Raw genomic sequence first — 13,045 nt, 5'->3', positions numbered from 1 at the left:
ACATTGATGCACCACTCATTTCTCATATCTCTTAAGTGCAATGTCTTCCTCAACTCCATCAAGCCTACCAAAGAAACATTAGGGAATTTTCATCCCTCAAGGGATCGAACCACCGATGTGCTTCTGTTGTGACCGTTGTAGGCTTCGTGAGTCGCAGGACATCTCATACACCTATGGGCTGCGTTTCTTCATATGTGCCAACTACCAATATGACAAGCCTCAATATGGAACATATGAGTATCCACCGGTATAGCAACAAATATCAGCCACATCTTTACCGATTTCGCACCTTGTTTTACTAACCTCTCATCTTGTTCTATTTGTTCAGTCCCCTCCACCGCTCTATGATTTTATTTAATGGCTCGATAATGAGCGAAATGAGGAACAGAAGCAGTGGGTCGACATGACCATGAGGTAGAGAAGGGAAGCTTACGCATGTCGGGAGTACGAGCAACAACAAGAGGAACTTCGGCTGAAGCGGCAGGAAGAAGAGTGCATGAGGAAGGAGACGCACAACCATGCCGTGGCTCAGGCTCGGGAGGCTGAGAGGGCAAGGAAGCGGGAGAGAGCCTACCGTGCTAAGGCGGCAGGTCCCGATGCCCTCTGAAAGGGAAAATATCGTAGATGCACTCAGTAGAGAGTATCTAATGTAACCCGACATATTTTCACTCTCTAAGGTATGTTATTATTAGGAGCGACACACTAATAAGTATGTCTTTATGCGAACCGTACATGCCACTTTTTTTTCTCGTTGTGTTGTCATGGTTACAGTCTCATGTAATATTTTCCACCATATGTTTAATCTTATATTTGTCGCCAGTCGCAACCTCATACCCACGTAATATACTGCGAGTGCTTCAGATGTACAATTTGTTCACAAATATTGATTTTTTATCCTCCAAATATTACGTAATCTACTCCAAATTCTTGCTTCCTCAGTATACCGTTTTCACTACTCTTTAACCTTTTTAATTCCAAATTTTGCAAAATCTCTATTTCAAAATTTTAACGAAATACACTAAATTTTGCAACTTTTATGCCATAACCACCCTTTGGGAGGGCGGAGGCTGCTAACCGCCCTCCCACTGGACGGCAGGCCCTACCTGCTCTCTCAGAGGGTTGTTAGCAAGCTTACCGCCCTCTGAGAGGGCGGTTAAACCACCCGCCCTCTTAAGGGTGATAAAGATGCCTAACCGAGGGCTGCAGGCGCTAGTTTTACAATTTTTTTTAATAAAAAATCTATTTATTTAAATTTTTAATAAAAAATATAAAAATAAAAATAACTCCAAGTTTCGTCATCCAAATACACTTTTATGGTGGACTAGGCTACGATCCCAGTTATCCCGGCCCATCCAAACAGAGCCTAACAAATTAGGCCTAATATCAAGCGAGTTGGATCTCCCTCCCTCTCCAAATTTTAGAATGGTGTAATCATCGTGATCAAGAAGTCTAGATTTGTAATTTTTTCAAAATTAACGTATATATTTATAATTTTTAATTTAAAAAACATAAAAATATAAAAATTCCTGCTCCAATCATCAGTTCGGCCTAACAAGACCCAAATTTATTCTCACCTTAACGGCAAAACCCCACAAACCCTAAACGCCGGAGAAGAGGAGAGGAGACAGAACGCGCGCTCGCCACCGCCAGCGTAAAAATGCAGCTCCCCTGCATCCTCCGGCGTGCCCTCTGCACGCCGCGGCCGCGCTACACACCCTTCCCCTTGCCCGCCTCCTCCAAATCCCGCCCCTTCTCCTCCGCGTCCCCCGCCGACTCGCGCCAGGCGGCGCCAGCGCCGATGATGCCGACGCGGGCGTGGGGGGAGGCGCTCGGCGCCGCGCAGCGCGGCTTCTGCCTGCCGCTCGCGGGCCGTGTCCTCGCCGCCTCGGGTACCGGAAACGCCGCCGTGTCTCCCACGGCGGTCCACGCCGCGCTCGCCCTCGCGGCCGCCGGCGCGCGCGGCGCGACGCGGAGGCAGATCCTCCAGGCGCTGTGCGGGGGAGGCGGGGGCGGCCGGGGCGCCGCGGCGGACGCGGCCAACTTAGCGTCGCGCGTGGTGAAGCGCGTGCTCAGGGACCGGTCCACGTCCAGCGGGCCACGGCTCGCGTTCGCTGGCGGCGTCTGGGCTGACGCCTCCGCCAAGCTATCGCCGGAGTTCGTGGAGGCGGCCGGAAATGTGTATGGCTCCGCGGCGAAGGCGGCTGACTTCAAGAACAAGGTATACCATATGGACTTATTCTTGCAGGAATTGTAACGAATTGACTATGTTCATCAAATACTCGACAATATGCTTGTGCCAAGAGTTAGTGTGGCTGTGGCACTACATCTCAGTTTGTTGGGGATGCTTATTGACTAATTTATTGTAAATTGGTAACGTTCTCTCCTAGTTTATTTTATTAATGCTGTTTAACCGGACCGATTCTTGTAGTATCAGTAGCTCCATATGTTATTTGTGCTGCAGCTTCACGGTCATGCGCACCTTTTTCTGTTCACCTGTTTGCTGGTACAGATGATAATGTGCATCGAAGAACTTATGAATATATGGATGTGAGTGGGTCAACTGCAAAACCAATTCTACTCAATTAGTCATTCAGTTCCACGTAAATATTAAGTAATCTTGTACACATGTCTCACAAATTGAAAGAGCTAGAATGGGTCAATGGGTAGGCCTCACCACGACATCATACCTACTTGTAATGACAAATAGGCCCACCATATCCCACTGTTGCAGTTAAATTGGAATACTGTTGCTGTTGACAAGTAAGATCCTTTTAAGAGCTATTCTGAATTTGTTTGTGAGTAGCAAACTGCAATCTTTTGATGCATATAATTTACATGATTTGCCTTTAGGGGTTCTTAATCCCAATATTTACACATTTCTATTTTTTTGATCATTAAAGCCAGAAGACGCCGCTGAGCAAATTAACTGGTGGGTCAAAGAGTCCACAAAAGGTACTGTTACATCTCTCCTTTCGGAGGGATCAATTGACCAGAACACAGGTCTTGTTCTTGGCAGCGCACTGTATTTTAGAGGAAGATGGCTTGATAAGGTTGATATAAGGACTGCTGTACAAAAGTTCTGCTCTCTGGATGGAACATGTGTTGAGGTCCCTTTTGTAGTATATGATAGAACCCGACTTTTTGCTGTTCATGATGGATTCAAAGTTATTAAGCTTCCTTACCAACAAGGAAAAAATGAACGGAAGTTCTCCATGTACATCTTCCTCCCTGATGCTCATGATGGCCTGTTTGAACTAACCAAGAAAATTTATGCTGAACCGGCATTCTTAGAACAACATTTGCCTACAGAAAAGCGCCATGTGGATATCAGGGTGCCAAAGTTCAGAATATCTTTCCAGATCGATGTGAATGATTTTCTCAAAGAAATGGGGCTTGAATTGCCTTTCCTCCGCGATGCAGACTTCTCAAATATGGTTAAGGAAGATAACTCCAGTGGGCCATTGTTTCTGTCTGATGTTGTTCATAAAGCAATTTTGGAGGTTAATGATAAAGGGTTTGAAGAAACTTCTGTGACAACGGGCATAGGCAAGCCTTCACCTGTAGAGCACTTTGTTGCCAACCACCCCTTCTTCTTTTTCATTAGGGAGGAGGTGTCTGGCACAGTGATCTTCATGGGGCATGTACTCGACCCTTCATCTCAGTCGTAACTTTAGGTTCTGGCTTCTATCACAGCATTGCAGGTATATGTTGGATGATCTCTTACTTTGCCAGTCTGATCCGTTGAAGTATTGGTGCATGAGTGATTCATGTGCTGCTTTAGCTTATCTGCTTCATTTTTAGTAGTATACTAACAGATAGGTACTCCATTTGAATTTATGTTGTCTTGTATGCCTTTAGACAATAGTGCTGAGCCATATAAAGACAATGCATGACAAGTGCTTGGATATATCAATCTGCTTTGCAGAAGCCTCTACACATATGTCCAATTTATACAATAAACTTGTCTTAATTTGTTGGCCTAGATTTGATTGGCATATATATTTTTTCTGAAGTATGCTGAATCTATGTATGTATTGGTATTTAGTGTATAGATTCGTGTCTAGTTTGAACTACCAGTCTTTTCTTTTCTTTTTCTTTTTTATCAATCTTTTGCTAATATATTTTTCATGGATATGTTTCACTTTCATGTTCATATGGTACATTGATGTTTATTTACTTTTTCCTACCAGGAACAAGCTGCTAAGCTTGCTTAAATAGAATATTTGATTCATATAAGTATGTAGGGACCTAAAATATGCCTTTGCATTCCAGAAAATACATCTCAACTCAAATATTTTTATTTGATCACATTTGTTTGATGACTTCCAGGTTCATTTTATATTCAAAGATGACATGAAGAATAAGTTTGTCATCCGCTCGGGTCACTGGTCCCTTTTTAAGTTGATCAAAAGAGAAGAATTTCCTTGCCAAGGTCAAAGGAAAAGGAAAGGCCATCATCACCTCACCACTTAGGATTCTAGTTGTGCCAAGCACCACAAGGAACGGTAATGATCGATATGAGAAACATGAGTATCCCTGCTGACCGAATAGGACACTAAAAGTTTGACAAAAGACTTCAGGGCGGAAATGCCCCATTTAGTGATGTGGAAGTAAATTCCAGAAGAAGCACACAGTTCTTTTATTCGTGTCCCTTACGCTTGATGCACAAGGAAATGGTTGCTTTTTCAGTTTTGTCGATGTCAGCACCCTACAGACAATTTAATCAGGGGTCGACCGTTTCTTGCTGTTGGTGCTCGTTCTGTTGGTATTTGTATGGCTTTTCAATCGATACCTGTGAGGTGAACAAGCATGATGACATAGATAAAACATAGGACATGTAGGATGAGCAGCTTTTTTTAAAAGAAAAATATTGCAGTGCTTAACGAAATTCTGAAATGAACAAAATTGCATCCCTCCAGATTCTTGTGGCTGTGGCTGTAAAATAGGATGTGGCTGTAAAATTCTGAAATGAACAAAATTGCAGTGCCTCAACATCTTGCTCAGCCCCAAACTTTCCTGGATTTGTACATTTCATTCGTTTTCCACATTTTCTAGAAATACGAGGCTTTTACTCCAGATTCCTGTTTTCCTCGACATGTACCCAGAATTTCAGCAGAAAAACAAAGGCAACCACAGGCGAATACAAGGATCTAAGCAATTGTGAAATGGATCGGCCAACGCAGGGGAAAGCAACAGTCATTGTTTGCGTAGCAGGTGCCCTCCAGGAAGAAAAAAAATCACCAATGAACTTAGGAGTTTTAAGGTTGAAGATAAGATGCAAGACTTTTACTTAGCATTCCTTTTCTAAAATATTATTTCTTGAAGGCTGTACTTCCTTAGGTTAAAAGGAAAAGTACATCACAGTTAAATTTGCTTCAGAGAAATTAGGATAACAAAGGTTCCTACTTTAATAACCGTGGTATAAACAAACACATGATGTGATATTTTTGTGCACATTGCACTAGTCATACGCCCGTAACATGACTTTTTAGAGACAGCATACCATGTGTACCTGTGACCCTTTTTCATTGACAACACACCAATTTGCTGTATCTTCTGCTTCATTAAGCATTTGGATTATGCTCCATGCAGTAGGTCTACTATTTGGGTCAGGGTCGCAACGCATTGTTTCTCTTTTTGTTTATATAATTCCAATGCACACCTAGGTTCTGTACCAAATCTGTTCCTCCACCTTCTAACCTGCAAAGTTGTGACATAGAGAAAATGCCGTACGGTATGTGAAGGGAAGATAATACATCTTACTTTTCAGTGAAGTACTCTGGGGATCATCTCTGCAACCTGTCGTTAGCTCTATGATTAGGGCCTCCAATGTTTCAAGGAAATTCTCATCATCGCTTGGTGGACGACATGGCACACGGCAATGCAATTATCTTCAATAATGGGATTAGAGAATTCAAGGATGAGTTTTGGCTAGTTATCTTAAGGGCTAAACCATCTTTGGAAGTTTCTATGCATAATTGGCTGAGAAGTTAGTAATAGTTACTCCCCTGTACATTCTCCCCCCTCTATTTTTCTACAAAAGCTAATTTTATTTATTTTTTACAAAATTAGTGCAGTAGAGTCCTCCCCTTCTGTTTCGGTCAAAAAAAAAAAAAACTGAACAAAAATCTGGCTTGCATGTTTTCACGCCATGCCGGTCTAGTTCTAGTCAATATGCAATTAAGGTCCAAATCTAACACATTTCACCGGTTCACCCTCACAGTAGCGTTTTAATCCGGGCTCTGCCACCGCCAGCATATATAGGCGAGAGGTTATCTGTAGTAGTTTTAGAGGGCGTCTTTTTTAAGAAAACTGGCAGATGAGTACTCATTATATTAAATAGAAGAAAGCTCGACGGGCTATGAACAGTATCACAATAGCCAAAAAACAATAAAAAAAACCAAAGGTCCAGGAATCCGGCCAACCAATCCCCCAACCCCAAGGAGAGGTCTACTCTCGCGCTATGAGACACCCAAGGTGGCGCACCTGTGAAAGCAGAAAGAGTGGCTTCGTCCTTGATTGTTTGAACGATTTGGCCCGAGGGCTGCTCTTGATGATCGAAGATGCGTCTCTTTCTTTCCTTCTAGATCTTCCTAGAGATGAGCATGATGAGCGACCTGATTCATTTCCACGGAGCTTGGTGGACATTGGCCATGGCAATCCACCATTCATGGATAGACTCTGATTGCAGCCATTCTACTCGGTTGATGGCGACCAACCATGCCGTGATTAGGCCCTATACATGTCGGGTGTACCTGCATTCCACAAGAATATGTAAGCAAGTCCTCGGGGTTTGTCAGCAGAGGCGGCGGGTAGAGTTTGAAGGCCAACTCTTTTTAAAAAGTTGATATGCGGTCCATAGCCTATTTTGGTTTGCCAGCCAAGCAAAAAACTTGCATTTTAGCGGTGCCTAGGCCTTCGAGAAGATAAATGTGTAGTTGGTGCCCGTCGAGCCCCAAAATTGCATCATGTATGCCAAAGTAGTGGTGTATTCCTTTTTGGCTGTAAGCTTCCAGGTAATATCATCAGGTGTGGGGCTGAAAGCACACATAATGTGCAGCCTGCCAAATGAGGACAAACTGGTGGATGTGTTGTTGGCTCCTAATTTGGAGGAAGTCAATATCTCGGATACAAGTGTAATTTTATAAAGCATCACAGAGATGTTTGTGCTTTGTCCTGGATGCCTTGAAGATGAGGGGGGGCAAAGGCCATAGGCATGCGACCACCGGCCCAAGTGGATTTCTAGAATGATATTGATTCACCATTGCCAATAGTAATCTTCGTTGCCACCGCAAAATGAAGCATGTTAATATTATCACCAGGGATTTCAGATCCCACCCACAGCTTGTGCGGAGATTTCCATTCATGCCACAGTCACCGCAGCCGAAGCACCTACCAAACACCTGAAGATGCACGACACTTAGACCACCTTTGCATTTTGGTTTGTTGACTCAATCCCAGTTGACTTTGCAGCTTCCCTTGTCAAGCTTTGACAACCAGACCAAAGGAACCGCCTCCTAGTAGAATTAATTTCCCTTAGCGTTCCTTTGGGAGCCTTGATAGCTGTGAGGAAGTAGATTGGTTGTGAAGAGAGTACCGATTGCACCAAGGTCAAGTGACCGCTTGGTGCAACAAGCTTCCCTTCTAGGTGTCCATCTTGCTCATTCGAATCTCAAATAGTATCCTACGTAGAGGCCAAAATTGGGCGCCCGATGGATAGGAATTCAGCTATCATCTTCCCCTACTCTCTGCCTAGCTCCAAACTTAAGCCCACCTCCAGTAAGCTCTTCGTCTCTAGCGGATGCGTGGCGTGCCCTTCCCTGCTGACACAAAACCCTGTCCCCTGCAATGGAGCTGGCTAACAGTGGCGCGCATGAGGACATGACACCGATGATGCCGACACGGCCTTGAGGGAGGTGCCCGCCGCTGCATAGTGCGGCTTCTGCTTGCTTCTCACTAGACGTGTCCTCTCCACCTCCAAAACCAGTAACACGACCATGTCCCCCGCTTCGTCCCACGCTGTGCTCGCCCAATGTGGATGCAGATCATCCAAACGCAATGCGATAGAGGTTGCAGTGGCGGAGGCATCACAGCGAACGTGGCATCACTTGTGCTCAGGGACCGATCCATGTCTAGAGGGCCGCACCTTGCATTTGCAGCCAGTGTCTAGGCTGGCACCTCTTCCAAGCTATCGCCAAGGCTGTAGGATCTAGGATACCAACTAGACGGGGTGAAAAGGTAGTTTAAAAACTAATTGCTAAGCCATCAATAAAATATGTAGAAAATAACTAGAGATCACTAGAGCAAGATAAAACAACCACAACTATGTTGAATAAAGAAAAGGTTTGCAATCCTAGGTTGACATGGAACAATTCAATTTCTGGCAAAGTAAATGCCTTTAAATTATTGCACAAGAGAGGCAAGAATTTTTATCCCATGGTATCAATGACTTGCCAGTCACCCCTAATCCATGTTGAGAAGAGTTAAAATCACTAACCACTCATCTATCAAGTCAGCAATTCTCACACTGAGATGGACTTGATTTTGAGCTAGATTAGTATAATGAACTACTCAATATCTCTTTTCACTAAAGTTGCACTTTACCTCTCTGGCAAGGTGTGCACAATACCTTTCACAATCACCATCAGGGCTCCTTCACAATCTTCTTTGAATAGCTCACCGATTTCACCACCTACAAGCCATCTAGGAGTTGGCAAACTACAAGAGTAACAAATCGATGACACTTCCTTGAAGAATCACTAGTGCCATAAAGCTCAAACACTTAACTCAATGCACAAGAATGCTCTCACTCTTCAAAAAAATGGACAAGGGAGCAAAACAGAGGAGAGGAGACTCAAGGTTTAAGACTATGCGATCCAAATGAGCAAGAGAGTCTAATTGAACTAGCAAGGGAACTATATATAAGCTACATGTTGAAATGTAGCCGTTATACAAAGTCTGACACCTCTGAGTCCCTAGCGGTCAGATCGCAACATACATGGTAGTCAGACTGCCACTAGCCCAACAGTTATTTCAAAGCATTAAATGCTTTGATTCTAAACTTCATTTGAATTGGCGATCAGACCACCACTAGCCATGGTCAAACCACGAGTCAAAACAGAGACTTCAAACTCCCTGTTCGCTACGGTGGTTAGACCAGCATGACTACGATCAGACCATGAGGCCATATTACTAGGTTAACCACAGTGACTTTCCCTTGCGCAGATGGCAATCAGACCATCGACCCCTGGCAGTTAGACCAGCAAGCACACATAACTCGTAAAGGGCAAGGTTTTTCTGTTTTTTTTTCTCAAAATGAATTCATCATTCTAGCATGAAATGCAAGTTTGAGCAGAGTGACAACTATAGATGATTCAAGCGAATGAACACCGGTCGCTCTTAATAGTACGGCATCTAATCTTATCAAATCCAGTCATTTTCTTCTCTAATCACTTTATGACCGGTAAAAGAAAAAAACCCTATTTTATACCTTTGCCTTTGAGCTAGCCATCATCCAATGTATTACATGTTCTTCATCTAGCTCATCCATTTTCATGGGGAATAACCTTTTTACATCTCAAACAACCAAGTTAGTCCACAAGTAAAAGTTGGCATTAATTACCAAAACACACATTAGGGGTTTAGATTCTTCAGAGGTTCATGGAGGCTGCCTGCAATGTGTACGGCTTCACGTCGAAGATGGTTGACTTTTTTTTTGAAAATGAACCGACAGGGGAGTTGCCTATTATATTATAAAAAGAAAGCCCGATAGGCTGAATTGCTCAATTAATTGAGGGGAAACCAAGCAAAAACCACAAGACACAGTTGGCAAACTACCTAAGCTAAACTAGGCCTAGAGCACCGCAAAGACGATCCTAATTCTTGACCATCTACCTAACTAGACTAGGCCTGAGATGGTCGACAATGCCTTGAAACAAAAGAAGCATTATCCGTGGGGAGGGCCTTTAGCTAAATGATGCCTCCAAGGAGGACATGACATCAAAGATGTTGCTGTCGATCAATCTGAAACATCAGCAATGGTTTTCACCCAGAGACCCTCCTAGGATCAGCAATAAATATCACAACACCACCTCCAAAAAGGGAATGACGCCCTCGGGCGTTGCCAGCACCGGCATCAGCATGACGTCAAACAAGGTCTGACATATTGCCTCATTTTTGCTAGAATTGTAAAATAATTGGCTTATATGTTCGTCAAGTGCTCGACAATATGCCTGTGCCAATAGTTAGTGTAACAGAATACCTCAATTTGCTGTTGGATTATTATTGTAATTTCTTCACCTAGTTTCTTTTATAAATGTTATTAGATTTGACCAATTCAAGTAGCATCAATTGGACCATGTGTTGTTTCTGCTGCAGCTTCTTGTCCAATGCACCATGTCCTGTTAACGTCTTTGCTCTGACAGAAAAGATAATGTGCATTAGAGAACTTGTACTGACAAATAGGCCCATCATACACTTATATTCCTGGTGAAAATTAATACTATGGTGGGTCATTACAGCAACATATATTTAAGAAATGTTCTTCAATTTATTTGTGAGTAGATAACTGCAACTTTGTCATGCATATTATAAGGTTCTTAATTCTGAATTTTACACATTTTCCACTCTTTGATGCTGAGCAAATAAACTTGTTGTCAAAGAGTCCACGGAAGGTATTGTTACACCTCTTCTTTCAGATGGATCAATTAACTAGAATACAGGGCTTGTTCTTGGTAGCGTACTATAAATTTAAGAAATGTTCTTCAATTTATTTGTGAGTAGATAACTGCAACTTTGTCATGCATATTATAAGGTTCTTAATTCTTAATTTTACACATTTTCCACTCTTTGATGCTGAGGAAATAAACTTATTGTCAAAGAGTCCATGAAAGGTATTGTTACACTTCTCCTTTCAGATGGATCAATTAACCAGAATACAGGGCTTGTTCTTGGCAGCGTACTATATTTTATGGGCAGATGGCTTGATAGGGTTGATACAATGAGGACGGTTGTACAAAAGTTCCGCTATCTGGATGGACATGTGTTGAGGTCCCTTTTGTAGAGTATGATAGAATTCGTTTTTGTTGTTCATGATGGATTTGAACAGAAATTCTCCATGTACATCTTCCTCCCTGATGCTCATGATGTCCTATTTGAGTCATCCAAGAAGATTGTCACTGAACCATTATTCTTAGAAAAATATTTGCCGACAGAGAAGAGGCATATTGATATCAAAGTGGCCAAGTTCACCGTATCTTTCAAGATTGATGTGAAAGATCTTGTGAAAGAAATGGGGCTTGAATTGCCTTTCCTCCGTGACGCATATTTCTTAGATATGGTCAAGGAAGAAGAATCCAGTGGGCTTTTTTACCGATCCAATGTACTTCATAAAGCAATTATAAAGGTTAACGTTGAAAGGATTGAAAAAACTTCTATGACAATGGGCATAGGAAAGCCTTTACTAGCAAAGCACTTTGCTGTCAATCACCCCTTCTTCTCTATCATTAGGGAAGAGGTGTCTGGCACAGTAATCTTCATTTTGGAAAGTTCTTCTATTTCTTTTCTTTCAAATGGTCCACCAAAAGTACATTGTTGTTCCATCGAAATCCTTTCGTTCAGCTTTGACAAAAAATTTCCTTGCCTTTTGCCACCATTTGTTAATTGTCGTGGACTCATTGAAATCCGGTAGGTTATGAAAACATAGCCACATAGTAAGATCCTTCCATACTTGCTGCGAGAATGACAGTTTTTGCATAAATGTGTTGGTGTCTCATTTTCTGATGACAGAGTTCGTAGGTCTGATCGTGCGGCCAACCTCTCCTTGCCAAGTTGTTTACCGTTAGTATCTTTCTCTGCATGAGAATCCATGCGAAGAATCTGTATTTTGGTTACGCCTTGGCCTTCCATATCAGCATCATGCTCGGTCTTCTCAAGCTGCCTGCAAATTGAATCTCATAGGGACTCTTTTGTGGTGTATTCCCCATTTACTATCCACCTCCATGTGATTCTATCCATGATTTCTCGATTCAGTGTGATGCATTGGATATCTTCCCATAGCCTCACTAACTATGTGAGTTCTTCGTAGCTTGTTAGATGCCTCAGGTTTATGATCTAGCGTTGCTCTGTTAATGCTGTTTTCACCACAGCATTTTTCTTTTTGGTTTTTGCATATAATGCTTGCACCGAGTTTTTGGGGGTCTAGCCATGCACCTAGAAGGAGTTCCAGAAAGATGCTTTCAACCCATTGCCCACTTCGACTCATTTGGAGGCATGAAACAAGTCCTAATCAATCTGATCACATGGGGCCTTCATGTTTGTCCATGGTCTCTCTTCATTTTTTCATCTAAACCACGTCCACTTCAACCTGAGAGCTCTCGCAAATCGCTGAAGATCCTAAACACCTAAGCCTCCCAAGTTTTTTTGGCTCGCAAACCTTTGCCTAGTTGACTAGGCAGTGTCCACCCATTACATTTTCTGGTTCATCACCTCGCCAGAGGAAACTCCTACAAATCTGATCAATTCTTTTCAGCAGCCATTTTTGTAGCGGGAATACTATTAGATGGTAGATTGGTTGTGAGGACAGAACAATTTTTAGGAGTGTCTCTCTTCCTGAGGTCGAAAACGTCTTTCCTTTCTATCCCAGTAGCCTACGACCGAGCTTGTCAATTAAATGTTGTATATCCACCCAACAAAGTTTGCGTGTATGCAGAGGCAGCCCCAAATACTTTCCTAGGAAATTAATAATTTTTTTGGAAAGTCTTGTAGAATATGTTCTATGGATCTCTTCATAGCGAATGGGGAAGATTTCTGTTTTACTTAGATTGGTCTCCAAACCAAAACATTTTCCAAAGGCCTGAAGGATTTTGTGCATAGAGTATAGCTCTATACTATTTGGGTTTGCGAATATGGCTGCATAATCTACGTATAATGAGCATCTCAATTGAGCTGATCTGGGTAGCAGTGGTTTGAGGATGTTTCTTTGAGCAACCATTTCAATTATCTACTGTAAGGGGTCAATGGCGAGGATAAAAAGCATAGGGGATAA

The 13,045-nt window shown here is 42.6% G+C and overlaps 1 protein-coding gene and 1 pseudogene across 1 annotated transcript; both read left to right on the top strand.

Annotated features, from left to right (window-relative positions):
• The first annotated feature begins 1,569 nt into the window (after nucleotides 1-1,569).
• On the top strand, nucleotides 1,570-4,740 carry LOC133899908 (probable non-inhibitory serpin-Z9). Its single transcript, XM_062340940.1, has 3 exons — nucleotides 1,570-2,218; nucleotides 2,901-3,701; nucleotides 4,330-4,740. The coding sequence occupies exons 1-2, from the start codon at nucleotides 1,658-1,660 to the stop codon at nucleotides 3,666-3,668; spliced, it is 1,329 nt and encodes a 442-aa protein (XP_062196924.1). The 5' UTR covers nucleotides 1,570-1,657; the 3' UTR covers nucleotides 3,669-3,701; nucleotides 4,330-4,740.
• Nucleotides 4,741-7,712: 2,972 nt separating this feature from the next.
• LOC133900221 (probable non-inhibitory serpin-Z9) lies at nucleotides 7,713-12,057 on the top strand (annotated as a pseudogene).
• The last annotated feature ends 988 nt before the right edge of the window (nucleotides 12,058-13,045 follow it).

The sequence above is a fragment of the Phragmites australis genome, chromosome 19 (assembly GCF_958298935.1).
Source record: "Phragmites australis chromosome 19, lpPhrAust1.1, whole genome shotgun sequence".
NCBI classification, from domain to species: Eukaryota; Viridiplantae; Streptophyta; class Magnoliopsida; order Poales; family Poaceae; genus Phragmites; species Phragmites australis.
Note: the sequence above shows the minus strand (reverse complement) of the source record. Positions and strands in the feature narration are given on the sequence as shown.

Bases quoted from the DNA above. Each gene is read 5' to 3' on its own strand.
- LOC133899908 (XM_062340940.1), top strand. From the start codon at position 1,658: ATGCAGCTCCCCTGCATCCTCCGGCGTGCCCTCTGCACGCCGCGGCCG. The intron at 2,219-2,900 runs GTATACCATATG...TGATCATTAAAG, and splicing joins CGGCTGACTTCAAGAACAAG to CCAGAAGACGCCGCTGAGCA.